The sequence below is a fragment of the Onthophagus taurus genome, unplaced genomic scaffold (assembly GCF_036711975.1).
Source record: "Onthophagus taurus isolate NC unplaced genomic scaffold, IU_Otau_3.0 ScKx7SY_15, whole genome shotgun sequence".
Taxonomy (NCBI): domain Eukaryota; kingdom Metazoa; phylum Arthropoda; class Insecta; order Coleoptera; family Scarabaeidae; genus Onthophagus; species Onthophagus taurus.
In genome coordinates this window covers 2,961,023-2,978,785 of record NW_027248940.1, presented here as the reverse complement: position 1 = coordinate 2,978,785, position 17,763 = coordinate 2,961,023, and the positions used below count along the sequence as shown (strand labels likewise).

The 17,763-nt window shown below is 34.4% G+C and overlaps 1 protein-coding gene across 2 annotated transcripts; it reads left to right on the top strand.

The window, feature by feature from the left end:
- Positions 1-248: 248 nt before the first annotated feature.
- Positions 249-10,105, top strand: LOC139432382 (deoxycytidylate deaminase-like). Of its 2 annotated transcripts, XR_011642196.1 has the most exons (4): positions 249-494; positions 4,849-5,068; positions 5,133-9,951; positions 10,006-10,105. XR_011642196.1 is itself a non-coding variant. In XM_071200895.1 (3 exons), the coding sequence occupies exons 1-3, from the start codon at positions 284-286 to the stop codon at positions 5,263-5,265; spliced, it is 564 nt and encodes a 187-aa protein (XP_071056996.1). In that variant the 5' UTR covers positions 249-283; the 3' UTR covers positions 5,266-5,405. The 2 variants fall into 2 exon arrangements, 1 of the variants encoding a protein (XP_071056996.1); XM_071200895.1 differs by lacking the exon at positions 10,006-10,105 and having other exon boundaries at positions 5,133-5,405.
- The last annotated feature ends 7,658 nt before the right edge of the window (positions 10,106-17,763 follow it).

The following is a 17,763-nucleotide window of genomic DNA, read 5'->3' as shown; positions in this document are numbered from 1 at the left end:
TTTGGTCTACATGAAATCTTATATTTTCTATTAATATTTCTTGCAATAAAAAATTAAACTTATGTTCTATAATACTTTTTTAATAGTTTTAAATAGTGGGATTTGACTGTCCCGCCCCTGTATCATCTTTATTTTGTAATGTAGGCATTTCATATATTTCTATAATCATTAATAAATGATAAGATTTTTTAAAGATTTAAGTTAAGATAAGAACACATATAAATAGCGCGGTTTTTAAGGTCATTGTCATTTTTTGATGCATTATTAACGGTGTACCCTAATAATGGCAATTAACACTGACGTATTAGACAATCAATATATGCGTATTGCATTGGTAAATGGGATGAGGAGTAAGGAAAATTTTAAAGTGGGAGCTTGTGTCGTTAATCCAAATGGAAAAGTAATTGCGATGGGGTATAATTCAATTTTATTTCCTGAGTTTCATAAAGAATGTGCCGAAAAGAAGTACAGCTGGATGTACCGGTACAATACTAGTAAGTACTTAGTATATATGTATGTATACGCCCCCTGCTAATTTGAAAACGGTTGAAGACAACGATTTTTATGTTTTGCTAACCCAAATAATTTATCAAAATTGTTTATCACATAGTTTTTTCCGGATAATGTGTCAACTTTGTTTCTTTTAATGGAATACCCTATATATTATAACATTTGCTGATAGATAACTTTGGAAGTGGGGCGTACCTCTTAGATTTTTCGCAAGACAGACAACCAGGTAAATAACGAGCTGTTGACTTCTATCTGGTCGACTGGAACCTAAAACAGTTCTAACGAACCAGTTACATAAGTCATTACATTACATTACATTACATAGAAAACATATCGGGTAGGCGGACCAACCAACCTTGCACCGCGACCCTAAGGATCTATTGTACCCCGATAGATATCGTTATCAAATTTCACCGTGCAGTCCAATGCTCTTAAGGAAAAGGTGAAAGGTCATTCAGATCTTTTGAGGAGATAAACTGCGACCCAAAAATCGAGAATCTGATACGGTTAACAAGTTGAGGTGTGCTTTTAATCGGCAGTGCCCAGTAAAAACACCCATTAGAACTTTTACGCTACTACGGGCAAGTCCTAAAATATTCCCGGGTCTCATTCCAGGAGAACTGGTCCACAGTAGGAGAAGTCTCTCTGCAGCCCACAGTCCAATCCTATATTTGGCCATCGCAAATGATACACCAACTGCTGGTTCCGGCCCCACAAACGCTTCAGCGCTGCCATCTCGTGCTAGCTTATCTGCCGCTTCATTGCCAGCAACACCAGAGTGACCCGGGACCCAGATCAGAGAGACTCTGTTATCACAACTCAGTGTGTTTAATGTTCTCTTACAATCATTAACCAGAGCCGACACCGTTTTCACGGCTTGCAGCGCCTGGAGAGCGGCTTGACTGTCTGAGAAAATTCGTACTGTCATGTTCTTCACCCCTCTTTCAAGAAGGATTTTAGTACCCATGTCAATAGCAAATACTTCCGCATGGAATAGAGTACAGTACGTACCCAGGCTGTAGGCTTGCTTAATTCGAGGTGTCTGGAAGTATACTCCTGCTCCTACCCCTTCAGGCGTTTTTGATCCATCTGTGTACAAGCAAATGTCTGCCCGAACCAGAAAATTTTCATTTTCGATCCAGGACTGCCGCTCAGGCAGTACAATCTGGTATCGAGCATTAATCACTGATAGTGATACCGCCAAATCTGACGGCATTGATAGCACAGTATCAGTGCTTATAATGTCTTCCGCAGCCCATTGGTAGGACATGTCGGAACAGTTTTGAGCATATTGCTTAAATCTGTAAATGGTTGTTCTAGCCACTTTCTCTATATGCAAATGCAGAGGAGATAGGCCAAGCAGAACCTCCATTGCTAGAGTTGGCGTTATACCTATCGCACCAGAGATTGCCAATCTAGCTACTCGTTGAATTCGTGAAAGTTTACTGATAACTGAAGTCTGTCGGACTTTCCTATACCAGGCTGCTGCTCCGTATGTGATCATAGGTCTAACCACAGTCACATAGAGCCAGTACAGTCTTTCAGGGGTAAGACCCCAATTTTTTCCACAAAGACTGCGACAAGTCCACAAGGATAGTCTAGCTTTGTGCAAAACTCCCTGCAAATGTCCATTCCATGACAGGGTTTTGTCTAGGATTACTCCTAGATATTTGACTTCCTTTGAGAAAGGAATTTCTTCACCTTGGATAGTTGGGCGGATTAGTCCATCCAACTTTCGCTTTCTGGTGAAGGGCACAACAATTGTCTTTTGCGGGTTTATTGAGAGGTTCTCTCCCTTACACCAAGCGCAAATGGTATCTAGGGTCACCTGGAGGGCTTTAGATATCCTCGGCAAACAGGTTCCTTTGACCATAACGACAATGTCATCAGCATAAGCTTGTATTTCCACACCAACGGCTTCGACTATCGCAATCAGATCGTCAAGTAGGAGGGACCAAAGCAGGGGAGATAACACCCCTCCCTGCGGGCAGCCACCTCCCGGCCTGAAGCGTATCGTATCACCGTGGAGTGAAGTAGAATCTAGCATATTGCGGATCCAACCCGCTATAGTTGCTTCCACTCCCCTGTCAAGTGCAGCTCTTTCAAGAGATTGTGGTATTGCGTTGTTGAACGCTCCCTCTATATCCAGAAACGCACAAACCAAGATTTCTTTATCCTGCAGCGTCCTGGATACTCTACCAACTAACTTGTGTAGAGCCAATTCTGCTGATTTTCCCGCTTGTTAAGCATACTGGTGGCGACTCAGTGGACCAGATACCAATGGCACCGTACGGATATACCGTTCCAGAACTTTTTCAAGGGTTTTCAGCAGAAATGACGTTAGGCTGATGGGAGGTAGGGACCGAACGGCCCGCTTTGGGTATGTAAGATACCCGTACCTTAGTCCATTCTGCCGGCACATCGCTCTGAAAATTTTTACCAAAATTGGCAACAACAAAGACCTCCCCTGCTGTAACAAAGCAGGAAATATATTGTCTTCTCCAGGCGATTTGAACGGCTTAAACGTTTGAATTGCCTGGTCCACGGATGTGTAAGTGACGACTTTTCTAGCCACACTCCAATCCGTATTTGAGGGGCGCTTTACCTTGCAGGAATAGCCCGCTGTGGCATTATCGGCCCTCATCATCAGGCTTCCTGGGAAGTGAGTCTGCATTAGAAGCTCCAACGAGGCTCTGCTAGAGTCCGTAAAACTACCGTCAGGCCGCCTAAGTGAGCCCAGGGGTAGTGCCGGATCTCTAGCGAGAATCTTGTGAATTCTTGCACTGCTGGGTGTGTCTTTCACTCCCTCACAGAACCTCCTCCAAGACTATCTTTTTGCCTTACGTATGTTTTTGGTGTAATTCGTTAGAGCCTGTTTATATTTCTCCCATTCACCTAATGTCTTGGCCCGGTTGAAAAGCTTTCGGACCTCTTGCCTTTCGGAGCTAAGAGATTCGTTCCACCAGGGTGTGCCCCGATTACTACTTTTCACCTTCAGTGGGCTGCTACTGTGATATGCAGAGCGAATTGCCACAGAGATCTGCTCCGTGGCTATTTCAACCTGATCACAGTTCCTAACGGTTGCGATAACACTAGTTAGGTTATCTGCAAGGTAACTCTTAAACAGATCCCAATTAGTGCTACGGGGATTACGGTACGTACAGTCCGATTTCATCCCTAGGTCAATTTTAAATTGAATATGTCTATGATCTGAACACGACGGTTCAGAGGATACCCTCCAGGAGGTTATCTTACAGCTTAATATAATTGAGCTGAACGTAATGTCAAGTACCTCTGCTCTATTTCTGGTAACAAAGGTTGGTTTGGCGCCTGCATTATTAACAGTAAGCACCTCCCCTAATAGGTAGTCAAAAAGTAACTCACCTCTTTCATTTGTGTTGGTGCTTGCCCACATTGTGTGGTGGGCATTGGCGTCACATCCAACAACAACTTGCAGGTTATTCCTCCGGCTGTAGGCAATTATGTCTCGCACAGCGGCCGGGGGAAGGTCATTTTCCGTTCCGGGGAAGTATGCCGAGTAGATGACAATTTCTGTCCAGCCCTTCTCACCTCGGATTCTCAGAACCGCAGCCACACGGTTCCTTCGCGGTCGCTATGCTCTGAGATTAAGAAAGCATGAATGTTGTTCCTGATAAGTAAACAAGCTCTGGGTCTATCTCCTGAGCAAAGTAACTTACCGGATAAATTACCGAGTCCGCTGATGCGCCCGGTATTGGCGAGCCATGGTTCCTGAATGAGGGCAATATCAATTCGCTCACTCATCCAGGTTCTGCTAAGGACAGCCGTAGCCGCCCTAGCGTGCTGCAGGTTTACCTGTAAACAGTTAATAGACTTATCCACTAAGCTGAGTACAGTTTCCCCTACTTACCTCTCACATGGGATGGAGCAGCCGTCCCACCGGCCCCTCTCATTCCAGCGCGCCTTCTCGAGCCTCGGGCAGGAGTCGAGGACTTTCCTCTTTCTCCACTCTCCCGTGGTGCAGAACGAGCACCTGCACGACGCCCCCTGCTGGACACCCCGGCACGTGCGGATATCCCACCTCGGCCGGGTTTCACAATTGGCGATCTTTTCACGCGCTTGGCGCTTGTTGCCGCGGGAGCTGGCATAAGTCATAAAGGGTGTTTCATTTAAAAAAACAAAGTTGACACATTTTCCGGACAAACTAAAAGTGATAAACAATTTTTACGTCAAATTATTTGGCTGAACAAAAAGTAAAAATCAACATGTTTCAAATGTTTTCAAATTAGACAAAGGGGGGTTACATATGACGCGCCCTGTATGTATCACGTATATAGGTGCTTAATGCATTAATTTCAGTTAATTTGGCCATTGAATCAGCTTTGAGTAATTCTAATGTCGATTATAAGAATGCCACCGTTTATGCCACAACATACCCCTCCATGTGCTGCGTAAAAGAAATGGCAAAGAAAGGAATTCGACGTGTCGTATTTTATAACGATAAAAGGCCACAGATAATGCCAGAGACCTATTATAAAGATACGGACCAGGCCTTGAAGGAAAGTTGCATTTTAAGAAGGTAAATTCAACGTTCCAAATTTATCCGAGTCAATAAAAATTTTTCATTGTCACTCTCTTTAAAGTCCTTTTAAAGCCCAAGATGATGAATTCGAAGATGCTACTGAAGATGACGATACTAAAGATATTCGGTTGAAGGCAAATCTTGTGAATACGCAGATCGACAAGTATAGGGATTATAAAATTCGTGGATGGTAGAGTGGACATAACATTGAAGAAGAGTCTTGCTGATCTGCAGTTAGACAAATTATTTTAAAAGATACGATAAAAATCTGTAGCCAAATTGTAGTGTGACAAAAATTATGCATTAAAACAATAAAAAAAAAATTTTTGTTCAATTTATTAATTTTCTAACGCGACAAAACAAATAAAACTTAAAACAGAGTTTTACTCGTCGAACGCGACCTTAAGCGAAATCATTCGAATCCAATGTTTGGATGTCAGAAATTTCTATCGTGAAATAAAGAAAATGCTTGAGACGCATAAGAAGAGAAAGACAGAGCGACCTCGGTTTGGTTCCTTAGATTCATTGTTTCTTCTGATTAAACCGAGATCGTTTGCGGCAACAAAGATTACCAAATGATTTAAATGGAAAATTATAAAAAACATTGCGCAAGGCTTTATATCTTAAATGAAAGTTTGAAATCAACTTTAAAAGGATACATCCATCACTTTCGTCACTTTCACTGGTATAGTTGGCTGCTTTTATTTCATGTAATAAATAATACTCCCTCTGTCCCAAATTATGGTATACATTTAATCAGTTATAAAAGCAAACGGTTCATAACTGAAGTTATGTTTATGGTTGTAGTGGCCAGACCACGTTATGACAGTGCTAAAAAACAGTATTTCAACGGCAAGGTAGGACTCTGGCCTTTTGTTAATAAAGAACCTGCAAAAAGAAACAGCAAGTACCTAGTAAAAGAAACAATGGTGAACAAAAACATCGAGTCTGTTAACGCAGTAGAATGCAAAAAGATGATTATCGATAACGTTGTACCAGCCATTAGTTCCAAATTAGTAGTTATCTCAATTTCTTATGCACAAGCCAGGAAATCCCACAATATCAAAATTGACAATCATCTACATTTCTACATTAAATTCTGTTATGATTAAAAAACTGAAAGTGATAATGAAAAACGTTTACCATAAAAATTAATGATAATAAATTAAGATAACATAATCCATAGCCAATGCCACCATAGATATCACCATTTCCTGTCAGGAATTCTTAAAATATCAAAATTGACAATCATCTGCGTTATATTCTGCTATAAGTGGAAAATTAAAGGTAATAGAAAAAACGTTTCCCATAAAAATTAATGATAATGAGTCAAGATAACATAATCCATAGTCAATGCCACCATAGATATCAGCATTTCTTAGGTTCAAGCTAGGAATTTTCAAAATATCCAAATTGACAATCATCTGCGAAAATTCTGTTATAAGTGGAAAACTAAAGGTGATAGAGAAAAAAGTTTCCCATAAAAATTAATGATAATGAATCAAGATATCATAATTCATAATCAATGCTATCATAGATATCACTATTTCTTAGGCTCAAGCTAGGAATTCTCAAAATATCAAAATTGACAATCATCTGCGTTATATTCTGCTATAAGTGGAAAATTGAAGGTGATAGAGAAAAACGTTTCCCATAAAAATTAATGATAATGAATCAAGATAACATAATTCATAATCAATGCCACGACAGATATCACCATTTCTTAGGTTCAATCCAGGAATTCTCAAAATATCAAAATTGACAATCATCTGCGTTAAATTCTGTTATAAGTGGAAAACTAAAGGTGACAGAGAAAAACATTTCCCATAAAAATTAATGATAATGAATCAAGATATCATAATTCATAATCAATGCTATCATAGATATCACTATTTCTTAGGCTCAAGCTAGGAATTCTCAAAATATCAAAATTGACAATCATCTGCGTTATATTCTGCTATAAGTGGAAAATTGAAGGTGATAGAGAAAAACGTTTCCCATAAAAATTAATGATAATGAATCAAGATAACATAATCCTTAGTCAATGCCACCATAGGTATCACCATTTCTTGGGTTCAAGCCAGGAATTCTCAAAATTAACAATCATCTGTGTTAAATTCTGTTATAAGTAGAGAATTAAAGGTGATAGAGAAAAACGTTTCCCATAAAAATTAATGATAATGAGTCAAGGTAACATTATTAGGAAGATAACCTCAAAAAACGATTTTTTATACCAGTATGGAGCACCATCATTTTATCTGCGACTGCTATTACTTAAAAATCAATTTCTTTAAAAAGTCCTAATTTGACATTTATAAAAATATTTTGAAATAATTGTTGACAATTGAAGGGTTCAGGGGAAAAACGTGATAAGTCTAATATTTCATTAATTGATCTAAATGATTGAATCTTGTAGTAAAAATTACGACCTACAAGATGATCAATGAGTTTTAGATGAAAACATGTTTAGTCTTGAGATATTCACAAAATAAGTTTAGATGTACAGGGGAAAAACATGGTAAGTCCATCTAAAACAGTATAAAAAACCGTTAAGTCCAAAAAAAACATAATTCTTTGTGGTTAATAGTATCCCAAGATATGTTAGCAGACTTTTTTTAGTCCATTTAAACGAATTAAAAATATACAATGACAACAATATTTAGGTTGGTATTACTTGTCAATTATTAAATTTTTAAAACGGTTTAAATACTTTAATGTATCGCGGCATTAAGCCCTAAATAACTATTATTGTTGCAACAAAACGTGTTCTTTTTCGCCTTGACGACGTAATCAACACATTGTTAGTAACAATATAGTAGTTCTGTGGTTTTTGTGTTGTATAATATCTCAAAATGTCTGAAAGTGCAAAGAGTTGAAGACAAAGAAAAGAAAAATATTTGGAAGAATTACTGAGGTCGGTAAGAAATTGCGGTTACAAACCCATGAAACAGGAAGAGCCTGCACATGCAAGAAAAAATGTTTTGAACAACTATTATCTAAAAACAGTAAAGAAAAAATTATTAATCATTTCAATAAATTAAAGTCAAATGACGAACAAAATTTGCATTTGGCAGGATTAATATCTATATTGTCTGTTATGTGCAGTAACATTCAATACAATTTTTTATGGGACAGGGCTGATTCACTTACCGACCATTGATTAACCACGCTGTTAATTGTTCTTTTCTTCACTAGCTAGACTTTTGATTAATCGGTACAGCCTTTCTTCAAGTCGCACACTTTGTTTTCACTCGTTTCGGTTTTAAATACGGTTCTCATCTATCTTCACGACACACGATATCTTAAAATTCTCGTTCGAGGGTATGGTCTGGACCAAAGTTAAAATCACAATGTCACCAAAAATTTAGACCAACTTCCCCAAAAAAAAAGAACTGGTTCGCCCCCACCCTCAATCAATGGAACGAACCGAAACCAAATAATAACGAAAATAAACAATAATAAGAAACTAATAATGTGATGCGTGAACATTGTCAATTCGGCGAAGAAGGAACAGAAAACCGGAAGCAGAAGTGTTATTTCGGGAAGCTAGTTACTGTTATAAAGTCCGCGTAGTCATGGATGAAAATGTGGAAGAAAAAGTTGTCTGTAAGGTAGCATTTATGGCTCTGCATGGTATAGGGAGATCAAAAGTCGATTATATACTAGCATCGTTAAAAAATTACGGAACAGCACCAAAGGATAAGAGAGGCAAACACAAAAATCGCCCCAACAAAATTTCTGAAGAGGTGAAGAGTGCTGTTCATGCTCATATTAAATCTCTGAAAGGAAAATCTAGTCACTACAGTTTGCGCGATTCCACTAAGACATATCTGCCTGAAGAATTAAACATCAAAAAGTTGTTTTTGATGTTTAAAGAAATTCATGGCGAACTGAAGATTTCTTATGAAACATATAGAACAATCTTCAATAATGACTTCAACATAACGTTTAGTTACCCACGTACCGATACGTGTAGCAACTGTGATGAGTTTGCAGCAAGAAAGAAGAGTTTACTATCACAAATAAGCAATGAAACGGATAGGGAAAAACATTTAACACTTAAAACTGAAGTCGATCGCATAGCAATAGAAAATAAACTTCATCTTTTAAACGCAGATACCTTTTATAGAAAAAAGCGAAATTCTAGGAAGTCGTGTAAGAAATCTGAAACTAGATTTTGGTAAAAATTTGCCAGTCCCCAATATACCAATGGTGTTTATTATAAACGACAACTTTCTGTTTTTGCTTTCAATATCCATAATATATTGTCAACTGGTGAAAGCGTGTTTTACGTCTACCCAAAAACTGTTGGTAAAAAAGGTAGCGATGATGTTTGCTCCTTACTTCACCACTTTATATATAACATTTTAGACACTAAAGTGAAAGAGCTTGAGATATTTTGTGACTCTTGTGGTGGCCAAAACAAAAATGTGGCGATGTTTCGTTTTTTACATCACGTAGTACATGAAGAACGCAAATTGACATCATTGAAAATGACATTTCCCATAAGGGGACACTCATACCTAGAGTGTGATAAGAACATGGCTCTTGTGAATCAAAAGATTAGGGTGGAACATCCCGATGAATGGCTGGAAGTATTTAAAAATGCACGGATATTCATGTAATTCCAGTTCAGCAAAATTTCTTTCGAAGCTGGACCGTTTACTTGGACACTCTTTATAAAAAAAAATTACCGTTTAAATCAAGACCCGTCAGAATTATAGATATTAACCAGGAAGATTCTGATGTTATACGGTACAAAACTGCCTATAATGGTCCTTGGTTCAGTGAATCACTGAAAACTTCTAAAAGGAAACGTTCTAAACCATCTCAACAATTACGTCCAAACGAATTCTCATTACCACAGCATTTATACGATCGTATGTTTACATTAACTATAACTTATATTATTAAAAAATATTATTGTTTCTCAGGTCTCCTTCCAATCTCGGCCGAAAAATATCAAAATTTACAGTTCCTCAAAAGGTTTTGTGGCGATAAAGCTGCCGAATATTTTTATTCTTTACCACATAAATAAGAACATTTAGTTGTTACAGATTTCGTTAATAAAATTGATTTTGATACTTTAAATAATGTAGTTATATATTTTTTTTTTGTTTTATAAGCACCTGTGTTTATTATTGCATTGATTTATCGTCAAATATTAAATTTCTTTCCATTAACTCTTCTTTGGTAAAGAGCAAAAAGATGATAAGTGTGGGACTTACCGTTTTCTTGCATTGCAATTCTATTTGTTACCCTAGTCTGACTTTATTTACGCGTAGAACGCAAACATTTAAGAATTATCGTGTTCACAGAATCAATAAAAAATAAATTCGAATATTAATTACCGTAGCAAAATCGAAGAAAGTCGAAAAGTCTGGTGACTTTAAAATAGTTCTCTTATGAAATTACGCATTTGTGACTTATCACGTTTTTCCCCTGGACCCTTCAATTTTGAATTAATGTCAGTTTTAATAACATGTTTACTCATCTGATATAAGTGTTTCGAAATGTAAACATATAACAACTAATGTTTATAATAAATAGTATTGTTTCTCTTTAAATAGATAGCACTTTTTCTTTTGTATTGTTGCTCTTTTCAATAAATTAAGTCTGTTCTGATTGGGCTAAAAATGCGTTACGTAATGAAACTAGTGCGGTAATGAATTTCATTACGTAACTCAAATGAGTGTGGTAATGATGACTTATCCAATCAGTCGTAGGTAAATGGTAATTTACAGAATCTTTATATCTTTCAAATATGCGGATGACGATAAAAAATATTTTTAGATTGTTTTATATCTCTGTATTATTTTATCTTATTATTTATCTGTAAGCGAATCAATCAAGAAAACATTTAGGCATTTCCTTAAATAACAATATCAATTATATCTGTATGTGTAGAAATATACTTCTACAATCATAAAAAAGAAAAAAAAAACTTAAGAAATAAATAAAATATTACACCTTTCCGTTACCACCATTCATTATCCGCCTAATCAAAGATAAGAGACGGCTGTACCGAGACTTTAGAGCATGCGAGATTCCTGAACTGAAAAAAAAGTTTAACGAGCTCAACAAAAACTAGTACAGCAATATAGAACGGAGAAATATATGGAAACCTGCGACAAAATCAATTCATGTAAAAGAAATTATTGACAGGAAGTTGCTGGAACAAAAGAGCTCACTCCCACTGATGGAACTGCACATTCGAACCCTGAAGAGATTGTTAACATCCATCCTGACTACCTGGAAGGAATATTTTCCTTTGCTGAAGATGCCTCATTTTGTTCCCAGAACAAAAGCACAATAAACAACTGGTATCAACTTGCTTTTATAAATCCCTCTGAAACACCTGAGAATGCTATTATGCTGGAGGACAAGTATTTCACTCTCCTAGGCCAAGGGAAGAATACAGCTCCTGATTATGATAACATCTCGAGGAGGGTGTTGAGAAGCTTGGACCTTGATATTCACTCCTACATCAGGGAAATAATTAACTTCTGCCTTATGAATATACATTTTCCACGAGACCGGAGGACCTCTATCATAATCTGCGTCCCCAAGAAGGATTCCTCACTTTCCGACTAAGCAAACTACCGCCCCATCTCACTGCTGCCAGTGATAGGAAAGCTTTTCGAGACACATCTCAAGAACAAGCTCCTGGCTATCGTCTCAAAGAACATTCCACGCTACCAATTTGGATTCCAACCCGGCAAATCTACATCCCAGCCACTTACGGTATTGGTTTCCAACTTTCAAGCGGCAAGCTATCAGAAACATAAATCCGCGGCTCTGTTTCTGGATGTCCGAAAGGCATAACACTCGACAGAACCCTAAAATTCTCTGCCCACGCCATCAAAGTGAACACTTCATATCCCTGTCATCAACAAAATGTGCCTCGCACATTTACAAATCCATATGCAGACCAATTATAGAATATGGATCTATACTTCTAAACGACGCGCCTAGAACATCAAGACACCATTTAGAAGTCGCAGAAAGATCGACATTGAGGTCCATAACACGAATAAGGAATCCCCAAAAGCCTCTTTTCAACCCTAGCAATGATCTCCTATATAACCTCATTAATATCCCTCCCATTAACTTCCGTCTACAATCTTTATCTCATAAAACTACCCGAAATTTCCCAACTAATCTTCTCCACCATATGCTCATTATCGCTACAGTAAGCCACACATCTGACCGCCCTCCACTCCTTCAAAAACTATTGATGGACAGAAAAGACTGAAGCTGCCGCTAACTAGAACTTGCATGGGCAGAAAGACTCCGGTCAATAGCACTATTTTTGACTGAGTTTTAGGTAGGTTGAAAGTGCAAATAGGGCCAAAAGGGGTGTAGCTCCTTAGGGGAGCCGAAGTCGCCCACGGTTCATATATCAAAGTACCCTTAAAATTCACCAAAGAATCACCCCTTGAAGTTTGTTGTAGTCATTCAGATACACTCTGTATACTCCTTTTTTTTAATTTATTTGTACTTTTTGGCATCCAAAAATAAAATTTGTTTTCTCTCTCTCTCCAGTTCTTGGAATATGATTATGATTTCCCAAAATGTTAATAAAAGTGTCCTCTTTCCAATGAACCAACACGTCTTCAAAAATAACTTTTAGTTTTTGAGAAAACAATATTTGAAGTTTTAATAAAATTTTCGATGTTGCAATTTTCATCGATAATTTTTCACAAAATTTGCTATAAAATTAATTTCTTGAAGGATCCTTGTGGAAATATCACCAATTATTAATTAAAGTATCATCTTTTTAATGCAATAAGCCGTTTTGAAAAATCACTTTTAGTTTGTGAGAAATAAATTTTTGAAATAATCGAAAATTTTTTCGAATTTTGCAATTTTCGCCGATTAAGCTTTAAAAATTCCTATAAAATCCAGTTCTTTGAATATGAGTATGAAAATTTCCCAAAGTGTTAATAAAAGTGTCCTCTTTCCAATGAACCAACACGTTTTGAAAAATAACTTTTAGTTTTTGAGAAAATAATGTTGAAGTTTTGATAAAATTTTCGATGTTGCAATTTTCATCGATAATTTTCAAAATTCGCTATAAAATTAATTTCTTGAAGGCTCCTTGTGGAAATATCACCAATTATTAATTAAAGTATCCTCTTTTTAATGCAACTAACCGTTTTGAAAAAACACTTTCAGTTCTTGAGAAATAAACCTTTGAAGTAATCGACAATTTTTTCGAATTTTGTATTTTTCGCCGATTAAGTTTTAAAAATTCGTATAAAATCCCGTTCGTGGAATAGGAGTACGAAAATTTCCCAAAATGTTAATAAAAGTGTCCTCTTTCCAATGAATCAACACGTTTTGAAAAATAACTTTTAGTTTTTGAGAAAACAATATTTGAAGTTTTGATAAAATTTTCGATGTTACAACTTCCATCGATAATTTTCAAAATTCGCTATAAAATTAATTTCTTGAAGGATGCTTGTGGAAATATCAACAATTATTAATTGAAGTATCCTCCTTTTAATGCAATAAGCCGATTTGAAAAATCACTTTCAGTTCTTGAGAAATAAATTTTTGAAGTAATCGACAATTGTTTCGAATTTTGCAATTTTCGCCGATTAAGTTTTAAAAATTCCTATAAAATCCAGTTCTTGGAATATGAGTTTAAATATTTCCTAAAGTATTAATAAAAGTGTCCTCTTTCCAATGAATCGACATGTTTTGAAAAATAACTTTTAGTTTTTGAGAAAACAATACTTGAAGTTTTGAGAAAATTTTCGATGTTGCAATTTTCATCGATAACTTGCAAAATTCGCTATAAAATTAATTTCTTGAAGGATCCTTGTGGAAATATCACCAATTATTAATTAAAGTATCCTCTTTTTAATGCAAAAAGCCTTTTTGAAAAATCATTTTCAGTTCTTGAGAAATAAATTTTTGAAATAAACGACAATTCTTGCGAATTTTACAATTTTCGTCGGTTAAGTTTTAAAAATTCGTATAAAATCCATTTCTTGGAATATAAGTTTTAATATTTCCCAAAGTGTTAATAAAAGTGTCTTCTTTCCAATGAACCAACCCGTTTTGCAAAATAACTTTTAGTTTTTAAGAAAACAATATTTGAAGTTTCGAGAAAATTTTCGTTGTTGCAATTTTCATCGATAATTTTTAAAATTCGCTATAAAATTAATTTCTTGAAGGATGCTTGTGGAAATATCATCAATTATTAATTAAAGTATCCTCTTTCTAATGCAAAAAGCCGTTTTGAAAAATCACTTTTAGTTAATGAGAAATAAATTTTTGAAATAATCGACAATTTTTTCGAATTTTGCAATTTTCGCCGATTAAGTTTTAAAAATTCGTATAAAATCCATTTCTTGGAATATGAGTATAAAAATTTCCCAAAGTGTTAATAAGAGTGTCCTCTTTCCAATGAACCAACACGTTTTCAAAAATAACTTTTAGTTTTTGAGAAAACAATATTTGAAGTTTTCATAAAATTTTCGATGTTGCAATTTTCATCGATAATTTGCAAAATTCGTTATAAAATTAATTTCTTGAAGGATCCTTGTGGAAATATCACCAATTATTAATTAAAGTATCCTCTTTTTAATGCAATAAGCCGTTTTGAAAAATCACTTTTACTTAATGAGAAAAAAATTTTTGAAATAATCGACAATTTTTTCGAATTTTGCAATTTTCGCCGATTAAGTTTTAAAAATTCGTATAAAATCCAGTTCTTGGAATATGAGTATGAAAATTTCCCACAATGTTAATAAAAATGTCCTCTTTCCAATGAACCAACACGATTTGAAAAATAACTTTTAGTTTTTGAGAAAACAATATTTGAAGTTTTGATAAAATTTTCGATGTTGCAATTTTCATCGATAACTTGCTAAATTCGCTATAAAATTAATTTCTTGAAGAATCCTTGTGGAAATATCACCAATTATTAATTAAAGTATCCTCTTTTTAATGCAACTAACCGTTTTGAAAAAACACTTTCAGTTCTTGAGAAATAAACCTTTGAAGTAATCGACAATTTTTTCGAATTTTGTATTTTTCGCCGATTAAGTTTTAAAAATTCGTATAAAATCCAGTTCTTGGAATAGGAGTACGAAAATTTCCCAAAATGTTAATAAAACTGTCCTCTTTCCAATGAATCAACACGTTTTGAAAAATAACTTTTAGTTTTTGAGAAAACAATATTTGAAGTTTTGATAAAATTTTCGATGTTACAACTTTCATCGATAATTTTCAAAATTTGCTATAAAATTAATTTCTTGAAGGATGCTTGTGGAAATATCAACAATTATTAATTGAAGTATCCTCTTTTTAATGCAATAAGCCGATTTGAAAAATCACTTTCAGTTCTTGAGAAATAAATTTTTGAAGTAATCGACAATTGTTTCGAATTTTGCAATTTTCGCCGATTAAGTTATAAAAATTCGTATAAAATCCAGTTCTTGGAATAGGAGTACGAAAATTTCCCAAAGTGTTAATAAAAGTGCCCTCTTTCCAATGAACCAACCCGTTTTGCAAAATAACTTTTAGTTTTTGAGAAAACAATACTTGAAGTTTTGAGAAAATTTTCGATGTTGCAATTTTCATCGATAACTTGCAAAATTCGCTATAAAATTAATTTCTTGAAGAATCCCTGTGGAAATATCACCAATTATTAATTAAAGTATCATCTTTCTAATGCAACAAGCCGTTTTGAAAAATCACTTTTAGTTAATGAGAAATAAATTTTGGAAATAATCGTCAATTTTTTGGAATTTTGCAATTTTCGCCGATTAAGTTATAAAAATTCGTATAAAATCCAGTTCTTGGAATAGGAGTACGAAAATTTCCCAAAGTGTTAATAAAAGTGCCCTCTTTCCAATGAACCAACCCGTTTTGCAAAATAACTTTTAGTTTTTAAGAAAACAATATTTGAAGTTTCGAGAAAATTTTCGTTGTTGCAATTTTCATCGATAATTTTTAAAATTCGCTATAAAATTAATTTCTGGAAGGATGCTTGTGGAAATATCATCAATTAGTAATTAAAGTATCCTCTTTTTAATGCATCAAGCCGTTTTGAAAAATCACTTTTAGTTAATGAGAAATAAATTTTTGAAATAATCGTCAATTTTTTGGAATTTTGCAATTTTTGCCGATTAAGTTTTAAAAATTCGTATAAAATCCAGTTCTTGGGATAGGAGTACGAAAATTTCCCAAAGTGTTAATAAAAGTGTCCTCTTTCCAATGAACCAACAAGTTTTGAAAGATAACTTTTAGTTTTTGAGAAAACAATATTTGAAGTTTTGATAAAATTTTCATTGTAGCAATTTTTATCGATAATTTTCAAAATTCGCTATAAAATTAATTTCTTGAAGGATAATTGTGGAAATATCATCAATTATTAATTAAAGTATCCTCTTTTTAATGCATCAAGCCGTTTTGAAAAATCACTTTCAGTTCTTCAGAAATAAATTTTTGAAGTAATAGAAAATTTTTTCGAATTTTTCAATTTTCGCCGATTACGTTTTAAAAATTCCTATAAAATCCAGTTCTTGGAATATGAGTATGAAAATTTCCCAAAATGTTAATAAAAGTGTCCTCTTTCCAATGAACCAACACATTTTGAAAAATAACTTTTAGTTTTTGAGAAAATAATGTTGAAGTTTTGATAAAATTTTCGATGTTGCAATTTTCATCGATAATTTTTAAAATTCGCTATAAAATTAATTTCTTGAAGGATGCTTGTGGAAATATCATCAATTATTAATTAAAGTATCCTCTTTTTAATGCATCAAGCCGTTTTGAAAAATCACTTTCAGTTCTTGAGAAATAAACCTTTGAAGTAATCGACAATTGTTTCGAATTTTGCAATTTTCGCCGATTAAGTTTTAAAAATTCCTATAAAATCAAGTTCTTGGAATATGAGTTTAAATATTTCCTAAAGTATTAAAATTCGCTATAAAATTAATTTCTTGAAGGATCCTTGTGGAAATATCACCAATTATTAATTAAAGTATCCTCTTTTTAATGCAAAAAGCCTTTTTGAAAAATCACTTTCAGTTCTTGAGAAATAAATTTTTGAAATAAACGACAATTCTTGCGAATTTTACAATTTTCGTCGGTTAAGTTTTAAAAATTCGTATAAAATCCATTTCTTGGAATATAAGTTTTAATATTTCCCAAAGTGTTAATAAAAGTGTCTTCTTTCCAATGAACCAACCCGTTTTGCAAAATAACTTCTAGTTTTTAAGAAAACAATATTTGAAGTTTCGAGAAAATTTTCGTTGTTGCAATTTTCATCGATAATTTTTAAAATTCGCTATAAAATTAATTTCTTGAAGGATGCTTGTGGAAATATCATCAATTATTAATTAAAGTATCCTCTTTCTAATGCAAAAAGCCGTTTTGAAAAATCACTTTTAGTTAATGAGAAATAAATTTTTGAAATAATCGACAATTTTTTCGAATTTTGCAATTTTCGCCGATTAAGTTTTAAAAATTCGTATAAAATCCATTTCTTGGAATATGAGTATAAAAATTTCCCAAAGTGTTAATAAGAGTGTCCTCTTTCCAATGAACCAACACGTTTTCAAAAATAACTTTTAGTTTTTGAGAAAACAATATTTGAAGTTTTGATAAAATTTTCGATGTTGCAATTTTCATCGATAATTTTTAAAATTCGCTATAAAATTAATTTCTTGAAG